Source organism: Palaemon carinicauda, chromosome 1 (assembly GCF_036898095.1).
Source record: "Palaemon carinicauda isolate YSFRI2023 chromosome 1, ASM3689809v2, whole genome shotgun sequence".
Taxonomy (NCBI): Eukaryota; Metazoa; Arthropoda; class Malacostraca; order Decapoda; family Palaemonidae; genus Palaemon; species Palaemon carinicauda.
This window is the reverse complement of record NC_090725.1, coordinates 91,394,124-91,418,615: the sequence shown is the minus strand read 5'-3', so window position 1 is coordinate 91,418,615 and position 24,492 is coordinate 91,394,124. Positions and strand designations below refer to the sequence as shown.

The window sequence follows — 24,492 nt, the reverse complement described above, 5'->3', positions numbered from 1 at the left end:
AACTCTGGGTTAGGACGTTCCCAATACCACCTCGTCAGGGTATGGGGGACGCGACAGTATTGACTCAATACTCGGAACACAAGGAAGCATGGTTTACCTGCAGAGGTTCGAGGTCAGCTATGCAGAGAACAGGATGCTGCTTCCCCGTAGAGGGGATGATGAAGAAAGAAGTAAGGGCCAGACATACTTCTTTCGTTCATGCAGACTAAAACCTGATAACAATGCCCTCAACCTTCTGCTACCTGTCCAAAAAGGAGCCTGAGGTTAGATCAGCTGTTGTGTAGCCACCACAAAGCGATAGAAAACGTATCGAAACTCCTGTGGGTCACGCCCTGCAGGAAGCGGGCTGCGAAGGTCATTAGACGCTTCCAAACTCCAGCTTGTAGCACCTGCGTCACAGAGTAGTATTACTCGAAGGCGAGGGACGTTGCTATGTATCCGACATCGTGCTGTAGGGTGACGTGACGGGGGAGGGTCTGGAGACAGGTCGAGATGAATGTCCTTGAGTCCGAGCTGAAGAGGTATACTGGTGACTCTCCCCCGTGTCCTTCTTGTGCTCCCAAACCGGCTGCAACTGAGGACAAACTGCAGCTGTTCCCAAAGCTAACCTCTCGATTCCTTTACTGGCAAGGAGGAGAAGGTTTGGGACATCAGATACAGAATGGTGACTCGAAATCTTGAAGGAATTGGACCGAAGGGCCGGGGCCCCAAGATTCTGAGTCTAGCCAACAACTCGGGAGCAAACCTGAATGTTGCCTTCCCCTATTCCTTAGAAAGGGCGCAGTCGTACGACACCAAGAAGATTGTTTACAGACTGGCCGCGGCCAGAGTGAGCAGGAGACCCAAGACGGAATACGATCAGAGGCCTGACGTAAAGGGTCTTGAGAAGATCTCTTAAGGGACTAGAAAATCCGAGCCATGCTCCAAGTTGGAGGTCTCACTCTGACTAGGGCAGGGACGTTCGCAGCTTCGCATGAGCGAGGAAAGGTCCAGCGGGAAGGAAAAAGTTATTCCTTTTAAGCCTGAAGGTCAGGGAAAGGATGAGCGACAGGCTTCATTGCCGAGAGCGGAAAGGAGTTTCCTCCCGCCGAAAGGCGATAAGATCGTTATTGCTGGAGAAGAGGCCTCAAGGGAAGAGGTATATCTCCCACGACACCAACCACCGAAGACACTTCACTTCGCCTGGAAGACCCTTGCGGATGACTATCGCAGATGACGCGACTGTAGCGGGTTGTCTCTTCTTGAGGAGGAGGCGTAGTGTCTCCAGGCATGAAGCCGAAGCAACGCCCCGGCTCGTGAAAAATGTTGCAGTGTGGTTGTTTGAGTAGCCTGTGCCGTGGGAGAAGCTCTCCCGGGAGTTCCGTCAGGAGAAGCAGAGGGTCCGGAAACCGTTCTGCGCATAGTCCCAGTGGAGCTCTCAGGGCCATTGATAGGTTGACAGACAACCTGGTCTTGTTGAGACCCATTCTCAACAGACAACAAAGGAGGGAAGACGCAGGCGTCGACGTTGTCCCACCATCACCGGAATGCATCTTACCAGAGTCTCGGGGTCTGAGACTGGGGGGAAGAACAGCGGAAGCTTGAGGTTCCAAGCTGTCGCGATCAGGTCCCCCAGACCAGGACTTGCTGGATACTCAAGGCCAAAGACCCCCAGGTACACTCTCTCTACGAGGCTCTGCTCGGATAGACGGAGAGAACATTCCTCTGCCTGGAATGAGAGAGCCGATGGTGGTATTGAGAGTATCTCAAATCATCTTGGTATCTCTACTGCAAGATGCGAAGGTGTGAAAATGCGTCCCCTGCTGGATAGAACACGCCAGAACCATGAAGTCGACGCGCACGGAGCGACTCGGCAGGAGCTGTAGGATCTGTAGAGGGGCCAGACTACGGCCCCAAAGCCTGCCGGAATGATGGAGAGGTATCCTTCAGGTCCTGATCATAGGCCTGGACCGGAACATGCCCCCCCCCCCCCCCTTTTCTTTGACGAGTCCGAGAACATCATAAAAAATGTGGGGAAAGGACGAGAATATCCACTCCCATCAAGAAGTTCCATAGGTCAACACCCATTGCAGATCTAAATGTTCCGCTGGTCCCATAGGGGCCAGAAAGTCCGGTTAATCGTTGCTTTGAAACCACCGGAACTTGGACCGCCCCACATGGAACTTATCCTGAGGCGACCGTTCGGAACTATAGACGGGTCAATGAGGAAAAGAGAACTAGGAAACGTTCCAAGGTAGGGCTGAAAGCTCTGCTTGACTGAGAACAGGTACTGCGACTCTCCTCAGCCTTGCCACAGTCAACTGAAGGGAAAGCTCGGAGGAGTGGCAACAGAATCTGGCGTCCCCAGGTGGTCACCCATCCAAGTACCGACCAGAACCGACATTGCTTAACCTCGCTAGACGGACGAGAAGCGGGGTTTCCAACGTGGTAAGGCCATTGACTCAATATCATGGCTAGATACTCCAGATATTGAGGCAGAAGAAGAGAAGGCTCCTAGCAAAATACCTTGAACCCCCACTCATGGTAAGCATCCGGAAGCTTGTCCCGGCGCTGAAGAAGGTCGAACCCGACCTACCGGAGTTGACCAGACCTCCAAAAGGCGAAGGAGGCGGAAGCCTGCACCTGAGCGGCCATGAGGAAAGCAGGGAGAGTTCTCTGGGGAAAACAACCTGTGATGCCACGGCGGGATCGCCACACTGCATCTTAAGCAGGAATGCCTGCAGTCTAGGCTGAACTCCACGAGCTTCCTGGAAGATGGATGGAATGGAAACTGGAAATACCCGTCCTTCCCATCCAGGGCCTAAGGAGTCCTGTCGCCTCGTTACCAGTCTGATCGATTCTGCTGTTCCACGCTGGACGAAGTTTGTTCGACAAACTTGATCAGGGCTGAGAGGTCGACTACGGAACTCCCGTCTCAGATACTTCTTACAAGAAAGGATCGACTGAAGAAGCCGGGGGTGAAGCCGTCGATGATCCTATAGAGGACCTTCTCCTAAGGCATGGATCATTCTGCCCAAACGGGCAAACTCTTGCCGACCCTATGGCATAGACATTCAGAGACACTGAATTCGCTGACAGAGACGGCAGGCGCGATATCCTTGGCTGATCACAGAGATCGTGCAGGAATGGGCATCGGGAAGCTGTCATCCGGATGAGTAACCTTAGGCATCCTCCCAGCGTGATACCTGCAAGGGGAAGGTGCCAATCCTAGAGTTCGTGAACTCTACCGCTCCCTCTAGGACTATGCCCCCCCCCCCCCCCCCCCCCCCCCCCCCGATAGCCCGTAGGAGAGTGAAGGCGCGTTGGCAAGCGACGGCGCGTTGGCGAGCGGTGGTGTGTTAACAAAACGCTAGCGCGCAGGGGAAGAATCGCGCGGGCGCGTAGGCGATTGCCAACGCGAGTGAGACTAGGGATGGTTAGCGCACATCGCGCTAACAGAAGGTGCGCAGGTGCATCAGGAAGGTGAGCGCTGAAGCAAACTGTTAATCAGGCGATCCTAGACGGTCAGAAAACCGTTGGCGCCCATTGGTGCATGGCAGAAAAGGGGGCGCAGATGTGCGCTGGCGATTGAAGAAAGCTGGCGCACAGAAGGACAGAAGTAAAGGTGAGCGCTGGCGAGCAGGAGGAAGATCTACGACAAGACTCAGCTACCGGAGATCGTGGTCCACTGCAGGCGAGCGCTAGATCGCTACTGATGGTGGTCAGGGGAACTGACACGCGTGGCAGATCGATGGCGATCGTTGACGCGTAGGAGATCGCTGACGAGCAGGTGAACGTTGACGCCTCTTAAGGTCGCTGATGAGCTGGTGAACGCTGACGAGCAGAAGGCAATGCGTGGAAGCCTGCGCGTAGAAGAAGAGTCCTTGACCCAGACCTGAACCGAAGTTCTAGATCGCAAGGGCGAAGCGTGGGCGCACAGGGCGCGTAACAGGAACCAACAGGAACAGCAGAGATGATCATCATGAGAGCGCTGGCGAACAGGAGAGCGCTGACGAACAGGAGAGCGCTGGCGAACAGGAGAGCGCTGGCGAACAGGAGAGCGCTAGCGATCAGGAAAGCGCTAGCGATCAGGAAAGCGCTGATGAGTAGGAGAGCGCCTGTGCGCTAACACTGAGCAGGAGCAGGAGAGCAGAAGGGCGCGCAGGGGAAGCCTGACACGCAAAACCCCCGTGGGAGGCGACCCTTTGCCCCGAAGGGATCGTTGTCCGTCGGGAGACTGATGTCCGTCGGAAGACCGTTGTCTGTCCGCCGGGAGACTGCTGTCCGTCGGAAGACCGTTGTCCGTCGGGAAGACCGTTGTCCATCGGGAAGACCGTTGCCCGTCGGAAGACGAGGTCAGACTGCTGTCCATCTGCACCAGGGGCGGAAGATCAAGGAGGAGTTGTAGATTGCATACGGAGATTCAAAAAGGCGCCTCTTAGCACCCTTATAGGGAGAAGAGAGGCCCTTACGACGAGGCGGACGGTGAGCCTTACGGCGAAGGAGGCCAACAGCAACAGCAGCAGAAGAATCCTCCGAAGAGGAGTCTCTATGAGTGTACTCTCTCGCGAACGAAAGAGAAACACTTCGTAGAAGAGACTGGCCAGCCAGTGACCTAAAAGGAGCAATCCTCCGAAGAGAGGCTCCTGCAGTTGCCCAGCCCCTTGAGCGAAACTGCAGGTGCGACGCTCAGCACCAAGAGCATAGTCGCACAAAAAAAAGTTACCCACCCAAGGAGGCAAGCCTCCTGAGAGTTCTAAAATGAACTGGAGAGCTGTCAATCGTCACAGGAGTACTTCCAGTAGAAGGAGACACGCCCCTGACGAAAATCCAAAGGGGAGGCAGCAACAGCCGAATCCCCAGGCCTCAACAAGACAGCTCACACCGTTGCCATATTACAGAAACGAACTAGATCGGTAACTGTAAAAAAAATAAAACAAAAATCATTAGTACACATTCATTCCCCCGGGAGGGCTCCGAAGAGGAATCCCGAGGGAAGGGAACAAGAATTACACAACAGGCACGTGCCCTCACAATCACTTACACTCACGGAAGGAGAGCTGTAACCAAAACAAAATTATAACAATTATAATTATGAAACTATGTAATTATGTAATTTAAAAATGAATGAACACTAAAGAAAGAACGAAAACCCCGAAAGGAATCGTTCTACAAAGCTGAAAAATTAACAAATACAATTAGATTCATAAACTAATTGAGACGAAACGTACGGCGTAGCAACCCCCCCACACGGGAAGGAAGCTACAAGGGGCGTATTAAACGTAGTAAAAGGGTGAACGACCTCAAGAGAGAGAGAGAGAAAGACCGAAGTCAAACTCGACCGCAACCCATAAAATTACACCGTGGTGGCCTAAACTGCCGAGGGCTCCACGGAGATATCGTACACTGCACACACAACACTGAAAAGGAAACTTACAAATTTCTATACTCAAATATATAAAAACATGAAAAACTGTTTACATATATATTGAGTAAAAGAAAAGTAAGTGATTAAGTAAAGACAAAACAAACAATGGCTGCCAAGCGAGGACAAAGACATAGACGTCTGTCCCAGTCCGAGCCAAAAGTGAAAGTGAGCATTCACCTGTGTGTGAGGGAGGGGAGGGGTAGCTAGCTACCACTCCCCTACCCCCCCGCTAACTAGCGCGGGGATAATACACCCTCGTTAAATTCTAATGGCTCGCCATTTCAGCTGCGCTAAAAGGTAAACCCAATGTAAATAGCATGGTTTGTATTTCGGTTACGGAACAAGTACCAATTTCGAGCACTGTGCTTCGGCCTCAGCCCTGCTCCTCTTGTTTTTACAAGGCTCATAAGGAATGTAGCAAGCTTCCTACATTCGTTAGAGATAAGAGCCTCCCTTTATTTAGACGACAGGTTGATCAGAGCGTCGTCCTTCCACCGCTGTCTGGAGGATCTCATGTGGACATTGAACCTAGCCAAAGAGTTAGGTGTCCTGGTGAACAAAGAAAAGTCACAGCTGACTCCATCCCAGACGATTCTATATTTGGGGATGGAGATACAGAGTCAAGTTTTTCGGGCTTTTCCATCACCCACAAGATTGGAACAAGCTCTGTTAAAAATTCATCTCTTTCAGAAGAAGAGCAATTGTTCGGTAAGGGTTTGGATGAGCCTCGTGGGAACCCTATCATCGTTAGACAATTTGTCTCCCTGGGAAGACTCAACCTGCGTCCTCTCTAGTTCCACCTAAACCAACATTGGAACAAAGAGAAGGGCTTAGAGGCTATTTCCATTCCGATCTCAAACTCAATCAAGACGTGCCTGGCTTGGTGGGACAACAACCTCAGATGTCGAGAGGGTCTCTCTCTGGCCCCCAAGAGCCCAGACCATGTGTTGTATACAGACGCATTGGACATGGGTTGGGGAGCAACTCTGGACAATCGAGAATGCTCAGGTCTTTGGTCCAAAGATCAGAAGAGACTTCATATAAATCACAAGGAGCTTCTGGCAGTCCATCTGGCCTTGAAAAGTTTCGAGAATGTGATAAAAAACAAGGTGGTACAAGTGAACTCGGACAATACCATGGCCTTAGCCTATATCTCAAAACAGGGAGGAACCCACTCTCACTCCCTTTTCGTCACTGCAAAGGACCTTATCATTTGGTCAAAGGAAAGAAACATCTCCCTTATGACAAAATTTGTTCAAGGAGAGAAGAATGTGAGAGCAGACTGCCTCAACAGGAGGGGTCAAGTCATCTCCACGGAGTGGACGCTTCACCAAGACGTGTGCGAGAAGCTATGGAGGGTTTGGGGTCGCCCTACCATAGACCTGTTTGCGACTTCCTTGACAAAGAGGCTTCCCACTTACTGCTCCCAGTCCCAGATCCAGAGGCAGCCCACATAGACGCTTTTCTTCTGGACTGGTCACATCTAGAAATCCATGCCTTTCCGCTATTCAAGATCCTACACAAGGTTCTTCAGAAGTTCATCTCTCACGAAGGGACCAGGTTGACGTTGGTTGCTCCCCTCTGGCCCTCGATGGAATGGTTCACCGAGGTACATCAATGGTTGGTGGACATTCCAAGAAGTTTACCATTGCGAATGGATCTCCTTCGTCAACCTCACATAAAGAGATTCCATCAAAGCCTCCCAGCGCTTCATCTAACTGCATTCAGAGTATCGAGAGACTCTCTAGAGCTAGAGGATTTTCGAAGGAGGCAGCTAGAGCGATTGCAAGGGCGAGGAGATCCTCTACCATCAGGATCTACCAACCTAAATGGGAGGTATTTAGAGACTGGTGCAAGTCCTCTTCTGTTTCCTCATCCAATACCACTGTAGCACAGATCGTGGACTTCCTGCTTCATCTCAGAAATAACTGCAGCCTTTCTGCCTCAACTATTAAAGGCTACAGAAACATGTTAACTTCGTTGTTTAGACACAGAAACCTAGATTTGTCTAATAATAAGGATCTTCAAGACCTTCTCAAGACTTTTGAAACTTCCAAGGAACGTCAAGTTACTACTCCAGCTTGGAATTTGGTCGTAGTCCTTAAGTTTCTTATGTCTGAAAGATTTGAGCCCCTAAACTCAGCTTCTCTCAAAGATCTTACCCTCAAAACTCTCTTTTTAATGAGCCTTGCTACCGCAAAGAGAGTCAGTGAAGTGCATGCCTTCAGCAAAAACATTGGCTTCTGCTCCAATAAAGCAGTGTGCTCCCTGCAGCTTGGTTTCCTGGCCAAAAATGAGCGACCATCTCATCCATGGCCGAAGTCATTTGAAATTCCCAACCTATTGGAGGTTGTTTGGAATAAAATTGAAAGAGTCTTATGCCCTGTAAGTGCTCTGAAGTTTTATCTTAGTAGAACCAAAACGTTACGAAGTAATTCAGAGGCTTTATGGTGTTCAGTGAAAAAGCCCTCCTTACCAATGTCGAAAAATGCCTTGTCATATTTTGTTAGACTTTTAATTAGAGAGGCCCACACTCACTTAAATGAGGATGATCGGAAATTGCTTAAAGTTAAAGCTCATGAAGTCAGAGCAGTGGCGACGTCAGTGGCTTTAAAACAGAATAGATCACTTAGAAGTATTGTGGACGCAACCTTTTGGAGGAGTAAATCTGTGTTCGAGTCACATTATTTAAAAAATGTCCAGACTCTTTATGACGACTGCTACACATTGGGGCCATTCGTAGCAGTGAGTGCAGTAGTGGGTGAAGGTTCTACCACTACATTCCCTTAATCCCAATATCCTTTTTCTTCTCTTGAAACTTTTTAAAATTATTTTTGGGTTGCATGTGGAGAGACTGAGATAGTCTTCCGCAATCTTTTGATTTGGCGGGTGGTCAAACTTGTTTCATGAGAGCACCCAGATAAAGGGTATTGTTGAGGTCCTGTTATAGGGGTGTTCACCCCATATATATAAGCACCTAGAAGTCTTTCAGCCCCGAGTGGATCGCTGGGCTTCATAAGGAGAGCGGACTAATGAGGCAGAGTATCATCAAAGTCAGCTTCCTTATCAGGTACTAATACTTAAGTTTGTTAATTGTCAAGAGCTTATATTCCTGCAATGTTTAATACTGGTCTCTACCCTCCACCAAGGGTGTGAATCAGCTACATATATATCCACCGGCTAAGTTAAATATTTAAAAATTATATTTTCAATTTAAAATAAATTTTTGAATATACTTACTCGGTGGATATATATAATTAAATTCCCTCCCTTCCACCCCTCTAGAGACCCTACGGGCTGAGAAGAACTGGAGCTTATCGGAATATGTTTAGTATCCTGCCGACAGTTGGCGCTAGTGTACACCCAGCCAACCAGCATAGTGATTGCCCGCGAGTTTTGAATCTGCCAACCGTCGGAGACGTTAGCTACATATATATCCACCGGGTAAGCATATTAAAAAATTTATTTTAAATTGAAAATATCATGATTATTACCTACCTTGTTAACAATTCAATAACTGTTCCAGCACTGATGAAGACATATCCCTAGTTTAAAGGACATATATTTGCATAGCTAGGAAAAATACAAATCACTTTTGAATTATTTGATAATTTTAGGATTACTGATTGTTTGAACTTTTAACAGGGTTCTGCTGCTGCATTCACATGGAATCTATGCCAGTATTTGAGATCCTACTTTTTTTTATTCAACAATAGTTCATATCAAAATTCAGGAAATGATGTCAGTGATAGCATAACCATCTGTGAGGACAATAAGGATGCCAGTGAAGAGGAAGGTGATAACAAAATTAATCTCAAATATGGCATTATTAATGACTGGAGCCAATTCAGAAATATCCATTTCCCTCTTCATACCCTTCAGTCGTGGATAGGCTTACAAAATGAAAGGCAAAGAGCCCACATTTTTAACCAAAAGGAAAATGTTCCTAATAAAGAGAGCATATATAGTGTCTTCTCAGATATTAAGCCACAAATTGAAGATGATAAGGATTATCTTCAGAGTCAAGTAGCAAAGACAACACAAGATTCTGGATTCTCTGAATATGAATGGAGTGACAAGAATAATTCCCAAAGCTCCAAAAATATATTATTAGAAACTTCAGTAAGAACACAGACACTTCAAGAAAGTAGGTTAGAACAAGAGGATGTCTTAGTACAAAAGGGCAGCACACATGATATAGCAGGCAATGAAAGTAACCAGTCAGACAAATGCACAGACTTAGATATAAAAAAACAAAATAATTTTGCCTTCAGGACAGTTTCTGTTAAAGATTTTGAGAGTTATGCATCAAGTTCAGCTGAGAGTGAAACATCTGAAACATCATCATCCCCAATCCAGTACAGTCATGGCACTAACAAGGCTGATCTCAACAATGGCTTGGAAGCGGTAAGGTCAAAGTCGTTCTCAAATCTGCAATCATGTATTACAATGTATTGCATTTGTAACTTTTTCTTTTTTATACATGTCACTTCCAGAAACTGATGTCTTGTCTTCTTCCAATTCTGTTCAGACCAACCCATGATATAAAACCGATTTATGTTTTATAATTTTGATTAACTATACTTTACAATTCATATTAAAACTGAAAAGGATATTATGGCATGATAAATTCATGAATTCAGATAAAAATAGAATTTTTACATTAAATTTTTTTCTGATGTAGTTATTTTTTTTCTTTAATGAAATGGAGTTTTCCATGGGGCTAAATAAGTTTTAAAAAATTCTTGCATAAGGTTTGAACATTTCTATTTTTTCTTCTGCTAATTTTTCTAGCGGGGGCTTTATGTTGATAACCGAGGACTGGCTTTTTGTTAGATCTTGAAATATAATATAAAGCATATATTGCTGCTTTCTTCATTATTTTCTTGAAATACTGTATATAAATTGAAATTGCTATTTTCTATAAATACTTGAAAACTATTAGTTCTATAGTTTTTTCATGCAAATTTAATTTTATATTCAAAACAGTTTAGATTATCATTACGGTAGTTTATTTTATCTATCACATTTTCTATTCATTGAACAAGACCCTAAACATTTTTTTCTAAAGATTTTCAAATAAATGTATAAGTATTGGTCTAAATGCAGCCACATTCTTTAAAACCAATCATATCATGAACTGCTTATTGCTATTTAGATTTTAGTTAAATACCATTTACTTTACATACTGGTAACTCCTTTGCTAATGTAATGCATATACAGCAGTTTTGTATGTAAATATGGCACTAGGAAACATTAAAGAACTTGAAAATGTGTTGAAATTAATGTAACATGCATCAATTTGCTCTTATTACTGTAGGTAATTGAAGCTGGGAAGAAGGAAATAAACAATTTCAGCATGGAACTTCTGGGTATTTTGGAAGAGCGCATGAACAGATATATAGCCCATGATCATCCAAAAGAAGCTGTTCCTTACTTTCATGCTGGAACCTTAATGGGAGATGCTTCATCACATTACAATCTTGCTTTGTGTTACCACATGGGGTATGGCATAAAACAAGATTTCCAAAAGGTAAATTCATCACAAATTAAAAAAAATTTTCTTAAATCATAATCCTTGAAATCTTGCCTGATTATCACTTTATAAGGTTAGTTGTGATATGAATTCTGGTCAATTTTGCTCTTTCTAAATTTACTTGGGCTTTAAGTTTTTTATTTTGAAGAATTTTATTAATAAAATTTATTACATTGATATTTACCTGCGAGTTGGATACTTAATTATCTACCTTACAAGCCTCTCAACCTTCAAGTAAAAAAATTTAACTTTTCCTTCTCAAATTGTATGTCTTTCCCTTTTGGAGGACCAATCAGTGTAATATCGTACTCATACTGCTGGATGGAATCTGCACCCATTGGTCCACAGGATCCATCCAAGCTCCCAACCTCATTCTATGGAATAATTAATGACCTGTATTAACTCTGATATGTCACTGATTTTTTATATTTCTCCAAAATTCAGTTTACTGTACTTTGATGAATATTACCTGAGAGCAACAGTTGACTACTACATCTCTTATTAGTTGAAAAAGAGATAACAAAATACAGCAATCATGAACATAAATTTTTCAAAAACAATTTTGATAATTCGCAACTGAATTCTAAAACCGTGATATATCACAAATTATTAGTAATTTGTATTTTTCCTAACATACTTACCGAGAAACACTTTCTTAGGAGTTACCTGGAACCTCCTCTCAAACGACCAGAGTTTTGTGTAGTTTACCCTACTCCCATTTTCTATAATGATAGGCCTAGCGGAGGAATACGTGCCGAGGGCAATACCAAGTCAGGCCACATGTTTCCCAGGTCGTAGGCTTCAGTAAGTTCTATGTAAGTAACAATACTAAAGATCAGAGAGGCACATGGGGGAAGGATGGGGGGGTCATAACTCGAAAGTGTTTCTCGGTAAGTATGTTAGGAAAAATACAAATTACTAATAATTTGTGATTTGTTCCAACACAGAGACTTACCTCGAAACACTTTCTTAGGAGACTTACACTTTAGGAGGTGGGAGTGCCTCCCTGACAAGGACCCCAACACATGGAAAGTAGGATAAACTACACAAAGAGCTCATTAATTGTGCATATAGTACTCACCCTACAAAATTCCTTGATGTGCTTGATGAATTTTGAACATAACTTGATGTGCCGGTCTACTGGCTAAGACCTCCACAGACGATGGACAGTACGAGAAAAAGATAAGGGGAAATAATAGATAAGAATGCTTGTGTCTAGAGAGTTTGAAATCCGCGATTGAACCTGGGGCTTGAGCCGTTAAATCGGTTGGAGCGCTGAGATGACTGGCCCGATCGAAAAAGCATCCAATGATTTCCTCGTACAATCCTTGAGGTAGTGAGCAGTGAATGTATGTCGACTGATTAGACCAAGTTCCCGCTCTAAGTACCTGAGCAACAGACATGTTCTTTTCAAAGGCTAGAGAGGTGCTTAAACCTCTAACATCATGAGCTCTGGGCTTTCCTGGAACTGAAAGTCCAGCACTAGAATAAGCTTGAATTATAACTAGCCTGAGCCAAAAAGAAATAGTATTCTACGAAATTTTCTTTTTAGTCTTACCCGTGGATACAAAAAGATTCTTAATTCCAGGGCGGAGATTCGCCGTCCTCTTAAGATATTTCCTAATAACCCTGACAGGGCACAACTTTAAGTCTTCTTGATTTCCTGAGTTTGGAATTGCTGGGATAGATAAACCCTCAAACCTAGGATCCCAAACGGATGGATTCTGGGTCTTGGCGACGAACGATGGAACAAACTTAAAGGAAATATCCTTCCATCCCCTTGAGTGTTCTACTTCATACGACAATCCATGAAGTTCACCCACTCTCTTAGCTGAAGCCAACGCTAATAAGAAGACAGCTTTAAGCGTAAGATTTCTGTCCACAATATCTTTTAATGGTTCGAAGGGTGGCTTACTAAGCATGTCTAGAACTCTAGCCAGAAGACAGCTTTAAGCGTAAGATTTCTGTCCACAATATCTTTTAATGGTTCGAAGGGTGGCTTACTAAGCATGTCTAGAACTCTAGCCAGAAGACAGCTTTAAGCGTAAGATTTCTGTCCACAATATCTTTTAATGGTTCGAAGGGTGGCTTACTAAGCATGTCTAGAACTCTAGCCAGATCCCAATTTGGAACCCTAGGGGAAGAGGGAGGACATGATTGCTCAAAACTCTTGATGAGCATGGAAATATGTCTGGAAGAACCCAAATCTATTCCCTTCAAAAGAAAGACTTGTCCAAGGGTGGCTCGAACCCCCTTAACTGCTGGAATCGACATGCCCAGCACATCCCTGAGGTGAACGAGAAAATCTGCGATATTGGGTACTGATGCTTCTAAGGGCTCTATCTTCTTTGAAGCACACCATTTACCAAAAGTTGTCCATTTTGCTTGATAGACTGCTGTGGAAGACTTTCTCAAGTACAGTAACGAGACATTCTCACAGCTGTCTTTGACGAATACCCTTGTCTTTTCAGCAGACACTGGATAACCTCCAGGCGTGAAGACGAAGGGATTGAGGATTTTCGTGAAACCTCTGGAAGTGTGGGAAGTGTGGCTGCCTCAGGAGGTCCGGTCTGTCTGGAAGAGGCCACGGAGGGAGAATGGCGAGGCCTTTTAGGTCTGCGAACCACTCTCTCTCCGGCCACCAAGGCACTACCAAAGTCATCTTTAGGTTGTTGGCTGTCCTTACTCTGTTGAGGACCTGTCTTATCAGGGCAAAGGGAGGAAAAGCGTACACGTCGAGATTGTCCCACTTGTGTTGAAAGGCGTCCTCCAAGACTGCCTTTGGGTCTGGGACAGGAGAACAGAATACAGGGAGTTGCGCGTTCAACCTTGTCGCGAAGAGATCCATTACCGGAGAGCCGCACATCTGAATGATGTAACTTGCTACCTCTGGATGAAGGGACCATTCTGTCGCTACTACCTGGCCTACTCTGCTGAGGCCATCCGCTAGAACATTTTTCTTCCCCAGAATGAATCTCGCCGACAGTCTGACTTCCTCGTTTTTCGCCCACTTCAGGACTTGCAGGGCGAGATCGCACAACTCCTTCGACTTCAACCCTCCTTCCTTCTTTATGTACGCCACTACTTTTGCGTTGTCTGACATCAGAGCCACTGAATTTCCTTTCAGAACTTGAGTGAAGTATAGGCAGGCTTCCTGAACCGCTCTCATCTCCAGGATATTGATGTGAAGATACTTTTCTTCTTCTGTCCATTTGCCTCTCGCTATTTTCGCCCGAAGATGAGCACCCCAACCTTCCTTTGATGCGTCCGTGAAGAGTAGAAGTTCTGGAGGGCCGGAGGACAGAGGCATCCCTTTTAGAGTGTTTGCACGGTTCTGCCACCACTCTAGAGCTTGTTTGGTTTCTGGAAGAACTTGAACAATCCTGTCTGGGGAACTTCTCTGATCCCACTGATCTTTTAAGTTCCATTGTATGCTCCTGAGGTTCTGCCTTCCGCGTGGAACCAACTTTTCTAAGGACACCAGATGTCCTATTAGCCTCTGCCAATCCTTCGCTCTTCTGGGCTGGCCTTCTAGGAAGGGACGGAGTACTTGGTCCAGGTTGTTCAGCCTGTCTACTGATGGAAATGCCTTGACCTTCAATGAATCTAGAACTATCCCCAAGTACGTCGTTTTGTTGGTTGGAATTAGATGAGATTTCTCCAGATTGACGGTAAAGCCCAGATTTTTGCATAGTTGAAGGTGGTCTGCACCTTGTTGATTCAAGACTTCCTTTGAGGATGAAAGGAGTAACCAGTCATCCAGGTACTGAATTAGACGAATACCCCGTTCGTGAGCCCAAACGGAGATCGTCGTAAAGATTCTTGTGAATACCTGGGGAGCTGTAGAAAGTCCGAAGCACAGGGCCTTGAATTGCATAATCTGGGCACCCCATTTCACCCGGAGAAACTTCCTGCTTGCTGGATGAATTGGAATCTGGAAATAGGCATCCTTGAGGTCTATGGAAATCATAAAATCCCCTTCCCTCAAGGACGCCATGACTGTTCTTGGGGTGTCCATCTTGAAACTCGTCTTTCATATAAATTTGTTGAGGGCTGACAGGTCTACCACTGGTCTCCAACCTCCTGTTGTTTTCTCCACCAAGAAAAGACGACTGTAGAACCCCGGACCCGGAAGCTTTACCGTCTCCATAGCTCCCTTCTGCATCATTGTGGAGACTTCTTCGTCCAAGGCAGCTCTCTTCAACGGGTCTTTGGGGGCTAACCATTCCGCCTGGCTTGCTGGAAGGAGGAGGATCCTCCAGAAAAGGAATCCTGTAGCCCTCTTTCAACACAGATACTGTCCATGGATCTGCTCCGTGGAGCTTCCATGATTGCCAAAATAGTCTGAGGCATCCCCCTACCTGAGGCTTGGGCAGGGGAGGGGGCCCTCTCACATTACCTCCTATGAGAGGAATGTCCTGATCGGCCTCTCCTGGAGGACGAGTATGAACTCCTGTAGGTGGAAGGAGCTGAAGTAGCTCCCCTTCGGGAGGGATTCGTCGAATGAGCCCATTGACCTGAAGAAGGGTCTCTTCTTACTTGAGAGGGAGACGAACGAGAAGTAGAAGGTGCCTCAGCTACAGGTCTCCTAAAGACGGGACGTCTCGCAGATTGCGACTTGGGCACGATGACTTCCCTCTTCTTGGACATCTTCTCCGCTACTTCTTCAGCTTTCTTTACCGGGAACAGTTGTTCATCCCAAACTGAGATGTTCCGAAGAGCCCTTGCTTCCCTGTCAGAGATTTTCCTCGGGAGATTCTTCAACAGCGAATCCCTTCTCCTCAGCACCCAGTTCGCTGAAAGAGCCAAGGCCTGAAACGTGAGGAATTTAAGGGCACTGCCACCAGATCCGACCAACTCATTCAGGGCCTCTCGTTTGGCAGGTTCCATCGAGTCTGTCGGAATCTGCGAACCCACCAAGGTAGTGGCCCACCAGTCCAGCCATGATGCAACGTTAACCAGGTCCTTCGACATCTCCTCCATCATCACGGCCTCGGTCTGGGAGAAGTAAATGGGTGCTGTAGAGGCCATCTCTTCCGTGGCACCTTGACATAAAATCTCCAGGACGTCCTCCATCTTACTTGCGCCATGAGGTCAACCTTCCAAGGCATAATACTTACTCTGGGACTTCATCCCCTGTAAGGGCTTAGCCGCACTATGCCCTTTAGAAGAGTCGCCATTGCAGGCTATCACCTTGTCTATATGAGCTCGCCCTAGCCTGACATCTCTCGCCTCCGGAAGAGCTAAAGAGGGCTTTTTTTGGACGGGCGCACCCAATATCCTATTTAAGCCAGAGGTCCAGTCATCATCCTCCTGCGGTAGAGGCTCCACTAAATTACTGTGACTCCTTATCAAGGAGATCACCCTCCTATAAGCGGAGTCCTCTGTAGAAAGCGCTGCCTCTTCATCCACGTCCTCCGTCCTACGATGGGGAGAAGGATCTTCACGGGCACCTCCGCTCAGACGGGACCCTCGGCTCTTCTTCTCTTTAGAGACGGGCGCCTCTGTCACCTTAATAGGCTTTGACGAAGGGACAGGCTCCTCCGTGAAATTGTTCGACGGAGGGGCCCGTATTCGTCTATCATCTCGATGGGCAGACCCGTCGAGGCTGCCCGTCCTAGGAGACGACTCCCTCCGCTGAGCGGGTTGAGTGTCTCTAGGTCGGGACTTATGCCTGCTAGACGAGGCCTTACGGTCAGCGGCTGACGCCATCATGAGGCTACTGGAGGCCCTTCTAGGAGGACTGTTTCCTACCAGCTTGACCATTGAGCTTGAGACTGTAGTAAGGTCTCTCAGCTTGTCCTCGGGTACGAAGACCCATCTTCCTTGAGGAGAACCAGCTCTCCTGCTCTTCTTCTGCGGAGAACGGGATCTTCTTCTCCTATCTCCCTAGAAAGGGATCTCCTCCTCATGGCCCGTTCCCTCTTCCTTCTACGCCTCCTGCGGCGTTCTTCCTCAGACGAGACTGAAGACTCCGCTACCTACGAGTCTGACCCACCAAGGAACCGAGACCTCGCAACAGATGGAGCCTTCCTCGATACCTGTTGGGTTCCAGACGTCGATGGCTGTAATAATTCTTCCGGGACTGCTGACGAAGGAGCCGGAGGCGTTGACGGACGATACAAGAAAGGGAAGGACTCGCTCAAGCCCTACTCCATCCTCAACGGAGACTTGAACGGAGTCATCGGCAAACTCCATCCCAGGGGATCTTCCTGCGGGGAATCTTCTCTATCCAGGGCACCCTCCGCTGCCGAAGCGCCAGAGACATCCACCCAAGAATCTGGGGAAGAAAATGGCACATTTTTATTCCACATGGAGTCCTCCACCGAGACGCGCTCCCCTTGCACGAGAGCAATGTCCCGCGGACCCCCACTACACATAATTACAGGCGCCTAGTTCGCCGTAAAAGAACCTGAAACCCCTGCAACAACATTCTCCAGGGGAAGAGGCACCAACTTCTCCCCTTTCACTGACTTACCTCGTCCCCTACTCTGGGTAGGGGAAGAAGAAGGAACTCTACACGATTCCTCACCCGCAGAAGTCGCAGGAGAAGACATACTGGTTTTCCTGGGAGACCGCTTCGTAGACTTCTTCTTTTTGGTCCCAAACTTGACCCATTGGATCTCACTCCAGTCAGCACATTCCGGACACGTGTCCAAAGAAGAACACACTTTACCCCTACACGAGGAACAAAGCGTGTGCAGATCAACATCGGGCTTAGACAAAAAAGCCCCACACAATTTCCCGGCTCTAGGCCCAGGACAACGGCGAGCATGCTCCATCGCACACAATCACAAAAACCGCTAGACACAAGCACAACAAAAGAATGAGAACACTAAACACAATGAAAGCACAAAGGAATGAAAGCAAAAGCACACAGATAAAGCACCAAGCGCGCGGGCAGAGCACAACGGACCATGAGGTAACCACGTGGCCATGAGACACAAAGGGTCGCACTGAGATCAGAGGAGCGTCGTGTGATAACGCGACGCGACCAGAGAACTTACTGAAGTCTACGACCTGGGAAACATGTGGCCTGACTTGGTATTGCCCTCAGGGCACGTATTCCTCCGCTAGGCCTATCATTATAGAAAATGGGAGTAGGGTAAACTACACAAAACTCTGGTCGTTTGAGAGGAGGTTCCAGGTAACTCCTAAGAAAGTGTTTCGAGGTAAGTCTCTGTGTTGGAACAAACTTTCATTTAGAATGTAGTTAATTAAAAGTAGGCCTTGCCTTTTCTTGGCTAAATAAGAAATGACAAAATAATGTTAAAATAACAATCTATGTAATTGCCCCCTTACAAATTACGTATTGGAAAAAATAATATCAGCTACACAATTTCTGCCTCAATTTCAAAGCTCCTTTTTGAACCACTACTGGAGCTTCAGTACCTCCTGAGAAAAATACTCTATTGAACAAATACTTACTTGTTCCTATATGAATACAAACCTTCATCCTTTAATAAGAATATGCTTTCAGTGAAGCTGAAACCTTGCTGGTGGTGGTCAAGCTCCGCATCCCTACCGACTAACTGAGTAGCCACTTTGTTTTCAGCTGCAGCCTCACAAACTACCTGTTTTGAGTTTTTCTTCTAGATTGATGGCAATTCATTGTTTACGTGGAAAAATTAAGGAAGAAAAACTTATTTTCTAGTTTGCCCAGTAACTGCAGCTGACAGTTTTGTGCAAGCTGCCAATGCACTTCTTGTTCCTGTTAAACAGCATTCTTGTTGTTGCTTATTCCTTTGCAAGTGTAGCCTGGTGTTGATGATGCTTTTGTAACTAAGGAAGTGAGACATCGTTGCATGCTCTTAATAGAAGGAGACCTGTAAGTTGCTCTTTCAATGAATTAGTCTTATAAGACCGATTAACAGGAGTTGTTACGGGAGAGACAGTGTTTACCAAGAGTCCCCGTGATATCTTCACCATAGACGAAGTGGACTAGTTAATGCCTCATCTGTTGGGTCGCGTTCTAAAGAACATAAAAAGAAGGTTCCCTTCCCTTTGTCCAGAGTTCCTAGGAACTTGTGTAAGAACCTAGTTCTTTAAGGGATTTTTCTCCACCTGATTGGAATACATAATTTTACATCTTCTGAGGACAAACATGCTCATCGATCAGAGCTTACCTGTGGGAAGCTAGAAGCTTGATGAGTGCATTCCTTTGCGTGCTCACACTTCTTGGAATTCTTCCCAGGTGCGAGCCTACCAGCTGCCACGAGAGCTTACTCGTCCATATAGCGATCATGTTCAACACTTTGGTCTTTCTCCTGACACTGCGCATGCCTTAGCACGTCAGCGTGCACAGAATAATGAGCATACCTTTTCTCGCTGACACAATTTAACTTCAAAACAATCTGATGATAAGAATACTGCTTATGATTGTGCACGTCCCCGTGTGCCCATTTGCATTCCAAAGTTTGAGCACTCCCATGCACATAAATGCCATCCTGACCTATTATTGTGCTCAGCTGCATGCTGTTCATTGAATATGGATTGGCAGACGACAATAGAGAGCATACTCCCACCCAACATAGAGTGAGAGAACAATCTTATAATCTCTCTAAATTGTTCATTGGTTCGCCAATGAAAGTATATGCTTAAATACTGGAAGTGGTTCCAATATGCCTATACTCCCCTGAGGACGCATGCACTTATAGGAACATGTTTACCCTTTGACATGTGTGCTGACAACTATCTGTGGCCTGTGGGAGCAAGCTCTCACCCATACGCTCACCTTCTTCTGAGAGCATACATTCACCTTCTAATAAGTCTAGAGACTCAATAATTCTATGTTCGCCAGAACAGCATACATTCACCTTCTAATAAGTCTAGAGACTCAATAATTCTATGTTCGCCAGAACATTTCACGAGGTGAGAAAGTACCTTCCCCGAAAATACTGTACGTATGTATTAGAATGCGTTACAGGTGCTCACACACAGGCTCCCTTTGCTCCTTTCTTACAAGAATGGTTGAGCATGCTCACTGCTGGTAAGAATAAGGGCCTGACCCTTCCCTTTCCTTCCTGGAAGAACCCTCTCTTGCTTTTGGGGGAGAAAGGTAAAAACTACATAGTGTCTCACCCCTTCGGGAACATACATCTGTATACTGTACACTATGCTATTTAGCAACCTTAGTCGGTTTTGTACCAATTGCAGTACCCACATAAAAAGGTCCGATCAATGTACCAAGAGAAGTAGTCAAAAACCTGAGTAAGTTGGACACCTAGTACGTTCTCCCCTCGTTTTAGAGGTGAAAGATTAGGTAACAGAAATACTTACCATATTTGACGGCATATAAGAGGCACCCTCATTTCAGCTGGTCAGATTCAGGAAAAAAAGATTTTGGTTGAAAACAGTATAACTATACATTACACAAGCAGAAACATAGCTGTATAAAAGCAATTTGGCAGTAAAGTAGATCCCCGCCATACGACATTAATCCGTTCTGGAGTTGGTATCGTATGGTGAAAATGTCGTATGGCGGGCAATAGAATAGCTAATGCGTGCAAAACCCCAGGTAAAAACATTGAAAATTAGTGCATAACAAAATAGTATAGTAAGCACTATACTACAGTATACTTATATATAATATACATGTACTGTACAGTACTGTACATGTATATAATTAAAAAACATTACAGATATAAAGAAAAATTATATACTGTACTGTACTGCAAAGTAAAAATTAAATTTTATTTACCTTTTGAGTGACGTGACTTGAGCTGGTAGTGGGTGGAGGCAGAGGGGGGAGGAGACGGTAGATATAAAGACGTATCAATACTAATTATGTTATGTACACTTAATGGCCGCGGTGGCATAAAAACAAGAATAGTGCCAACATTATCCCTGCGTGTCGTAAGAGGCGACTAAAAGGGACGGGACGAGGGGGCTAGGAACCTCCTCTCCTGTATCTACATCCTGTGAGACATCGACAAAGAGATGGAGCTGGGGGGAGAGTGACTGCTCCCCGCACTCTAGTTTTGGGGTGTTTGAATGTGCGTGGATGTAGTACGATAGAGAGTAAAAGATGTAAAATTGGAAGTATGTTTAGGAATAGAAGGATGGATGTATTAGCCTTGTGTGAGACGAAGATAAAAGGAAAGGGTGAAGTGATGTTTGGTGAAATGTCTGGTAGAGTGTCTGGGATTGAAAGGGGAAGAGCGAGAGAGGGTTTGGCTTAATTGCTGAGTGAATGGATGACAGGTAAAGTAGTGGAATGGAAGGAGATATCATCTAGGTTAATGTGGGTAAGGGTTAGGTTGGGTAGGAAATGTTGGGCGTTTGTCAGTGCGTATGGGCCAGGTAGTGAGAAAAGTGAAGAAGAGCGGAATGAGTTCTGGAATGAATTAACTAGGTGTGTAGAAGGACTGGGTAGAAGGAATTATGTAGTTGTCATGGGTGACTTAAATGCTAGAGTGGGCGCTGGAGAGGTAGAAGGTGTCATTGGGAAGTATGGTGTACCAGGTGAAAATGAGAGTGGTGAGAGACTGGTAGATATGTGTGTTGAGCAAGAGATGGTGATAAGAAATAGCTTTTTCAAAAAGAAAGATAAAAATAAATATACATGGTTAAGAGTGGAAAATGGAAGAGTAGTAGAAAGGGCATTAATGGATTATGTGTTGATAACTAAAAGAATGTTTGGAGGATTGAAAGACGTGCACGTGTTTAGGGGTATGGCTAACGGTATGTCTGATCATTTTTTTGGTGGAAGGAAAATTAGTTGTAGCAAAAGAGTGGGGGAATAGAGTAGGTGGATGTAAAAGGGAGGTAGTGAGGGTTGAAGAGCTAATAAAACTGGGGGTAAAAAGTAAATATCAGGAAAAGTTGAAAATGATATATGACGAAGTGAAAGTAAGAGAAACTGGCAATTTAGAGGAGGAGTGGAAGTTAGTAAAAGAAAATTTTGTTGGGATTGCAAGTGATGTGTGTGGAAAGAAGGTTGTTGGAGGCAGCATGAGGAAGGGCAGTGAATGGTGAAATGAAGGAGTGAAGGTAAAAGTGGAAGAGAAAAAAGAGGGCTTTTGAAGAATGGCTGCAGAGTAATAGTATAGAGAAGTATGAAAAATATAAAGAGAAAAATGTGGAAGTAAAGCGCAAGGTACATGAGGCAAAGAGGGCAGCTGACCTGAGGTGGGGTCAGGGATTAGGTCATTCATATGAAGAGAATAAGAAGAAGTTTTGGAAAGAAGTGAAGAGAGTAAGGAAGGCTGGCTCAAGAATGGAAGAGACAGTGAAAGATGGAAATGGAAGGTTGTTAAAAGGAGAGGAGGCAAGGAAAAGATGGGCGGAATATTTTGAAAGTTTACTGAATGTTGAGGATAATAGGGAGGCAGATATAATTGCTGTTGCAGGTGTTGAGGTGCCAGTGATGGGAGATGAGAATGAGAGAGAGATTACAATAGATGAAGTGAGGAGAGCACTAGATGAAACGAGAGTAGGAAAAGCATCTGGTATGGATGGTGTGAGAGCTGAGATGTTGAAGGAGGGGGGTGTGACTGTACTTGAATGGTTGGTGAGATTGTTTAACATGTGTTTTGTGTTGTCAATGGTACCAGTAGATTGGTGTGTGCATGTATTGTACCACTATATAAGGGTAAGGGAGATGTGCATGAGTGTTGTAATTCAAGAGGTATTAGTTTGTTAAGCGTAGTTGGAAAAGTGTATGGTAGAGTATTGATTAATAGGATCAAGGATAAAACAGAGAATGCAATCTTGGAAATACAGGGTGGTTTTAGAAGAGGGAGGGGTTGTATGAATCAGATTTTTACAGTTAGGCAGATATGCGAGAAATATTTAGCCAAAGGTAAGGAGGTGTATGTTGCGTTTATGGATCTGGAGAAAGCGTATGATAGAGTTGATAGGGAAGCAATGTGGAATGTGATGAGGTTATATGGAGTTGGTGGAAGGTTGTTGCAAGCAGTGAAAAGTTTCTACAAAGGTAGTAAAGCATGTGTTAGGATAGGAAATGAAGTGAGTGATTGGTTTCCGGTGAGAGTGGGGCTGAGAAAGGGATGTGTGATGTCGCCGTGGTTGTTTAACTTGTATGTTGATGGAGTGGTGAGAGAGGTGAATGCTCGAATGCTTGGACGAGGATTAAAACTGGTAGACGAGAATGACCATGAATGGGAGGTAAATCAGTTGTGGTTTGCGGATGATACTGTACTGGTTGCAGACGCGGAAGAGAAGCTTGGACGATTAGTGACAGAATTTGGAAGAGTGTGTGAGAGAAGGAAGTTGAGAGTTAATGTGGGTAAGAGTAAGGTTATGAGATGTACGAGAAGGGAAGGTGGTGCAAGGTTGAATGTCATGTTGAATGGAGAGTTACTTGAGGAGGTGGATCAGTTTAAGTACTTGGGGTCTGTTGTTGCAGCAAATGGTGGAGTGGAAGCAGATGTACATCAGAGAGTGAATGAAGGTTGCAAAGTGTTGGGGGCACTTAAGGGAGTAGTAAAAAATAGAGGGTTGGGCATGAATGTAAAGAGAGTTCTATATGAGAAAGTGATTGTACCAACTGTGATGTATGGATCGGAGTTGTGGGGAATGAAAGTGACGGAGAGACAGAAATTGAATGTGTTTGAGATGAAGTGTCTAAGGAGTATGGCTGGTGTATCTCGAGTGGATAGGGTTAGGAACGAAGTGGTGAGAGTGAGAACGGGTGTAAGAAATGAGTTAGCGGCTAGAGTGGATATAAATGTGTTGAGGTGGTTTGGCCATGTTGAGAGAATGGAAAATGGATGTCTGCTAAAGAAGGTGATGAATGCAAGAGTTGATGGGAGAAGTACTAGAGGAAGGCCAAGGTTTGGGTGGATGGATGGAGTGAAGGAAGCTCTGGGTGATAGGAGGATAGATATGAGCGAGGCAAGAGAGCGTGCTAGAAATAGGAATGAATGGCGAGCGATTGTGACGCACTTCCGGTAGGCCCTGCTGCTGCCTCCGATGCCTTAGATGACCGCGGAGGTAGCAGCAGTAGGGGATTCAGCATTATGAAGCTTCATCTGTGGTGGATAATGTGGGAGGGTGGGCTGTGACACCCTAGCAGTACCAGCTGAACTCGGTTGAGTCCCTTGTTTAGGCTGGGAGGAACGTAGAGAGTAGAGGTCCCCTTTTTGTTTTTGTTTCTTTGTTGATGTCGGCTACCCCCCAAAATTGGGGGAAGTGCCATGGTATATGTATGTATGTATTACTGTAAACACTTAAAATTAAAAATGCTTTTTTTTATCATTTTTGTCTTTTGACATTTTTTTTATGATTTTTTTTAGAACTTAAAAAATTACTCTTTTTTAGCTTTTTTAATAGAATCACTTATATCATCTTTGCTTTCTGACACTTCTCTCTTGGAGAAATATCTATCCAAAGAAGCCTGTTTCTGACGATTCCTCAACATACTTCTAAAATGACTCATAAACTTGTCATTAACACTCTCCATAAGATGACCTGTTCAAACAAAGCATTAACATGTCTCTCTCTCTCTCTCTCTCTCTCTCTCTCTCTCTCTCTCTCTCTCTCGTTCTTCTTCACTGTTAGTGTTATATACGTCTATTAATTTTTT

The 24,492-nt window shown here is 45.3% G+C and overlaps 1 protein-coding gene across 1 annotated transcript in view; it reads left to right on the top strand.

Annotated features, from left to right (window-relative positions):
- The window catches only part of LOC137649868 (uncharacterized), a 75,112-nt gene that overhangs the window by 20,852 nt on the left and 29,768 nt on the right, over positions 1-24,492 (top strand). The window contains exons 3-4 of the mRNA XM_068382813.1: positions 9,053-9,814; positions 10,728-10,940. Coding sequence (XP_068238914.1) covers positions 9,053-9,814; positions 10,728-10,940 — 975 coding nt within the window. The remainder of the gene's footprint in view (positions 1-9,052; positions 9,815-10,727; positions 10,941-24,492) is intronic.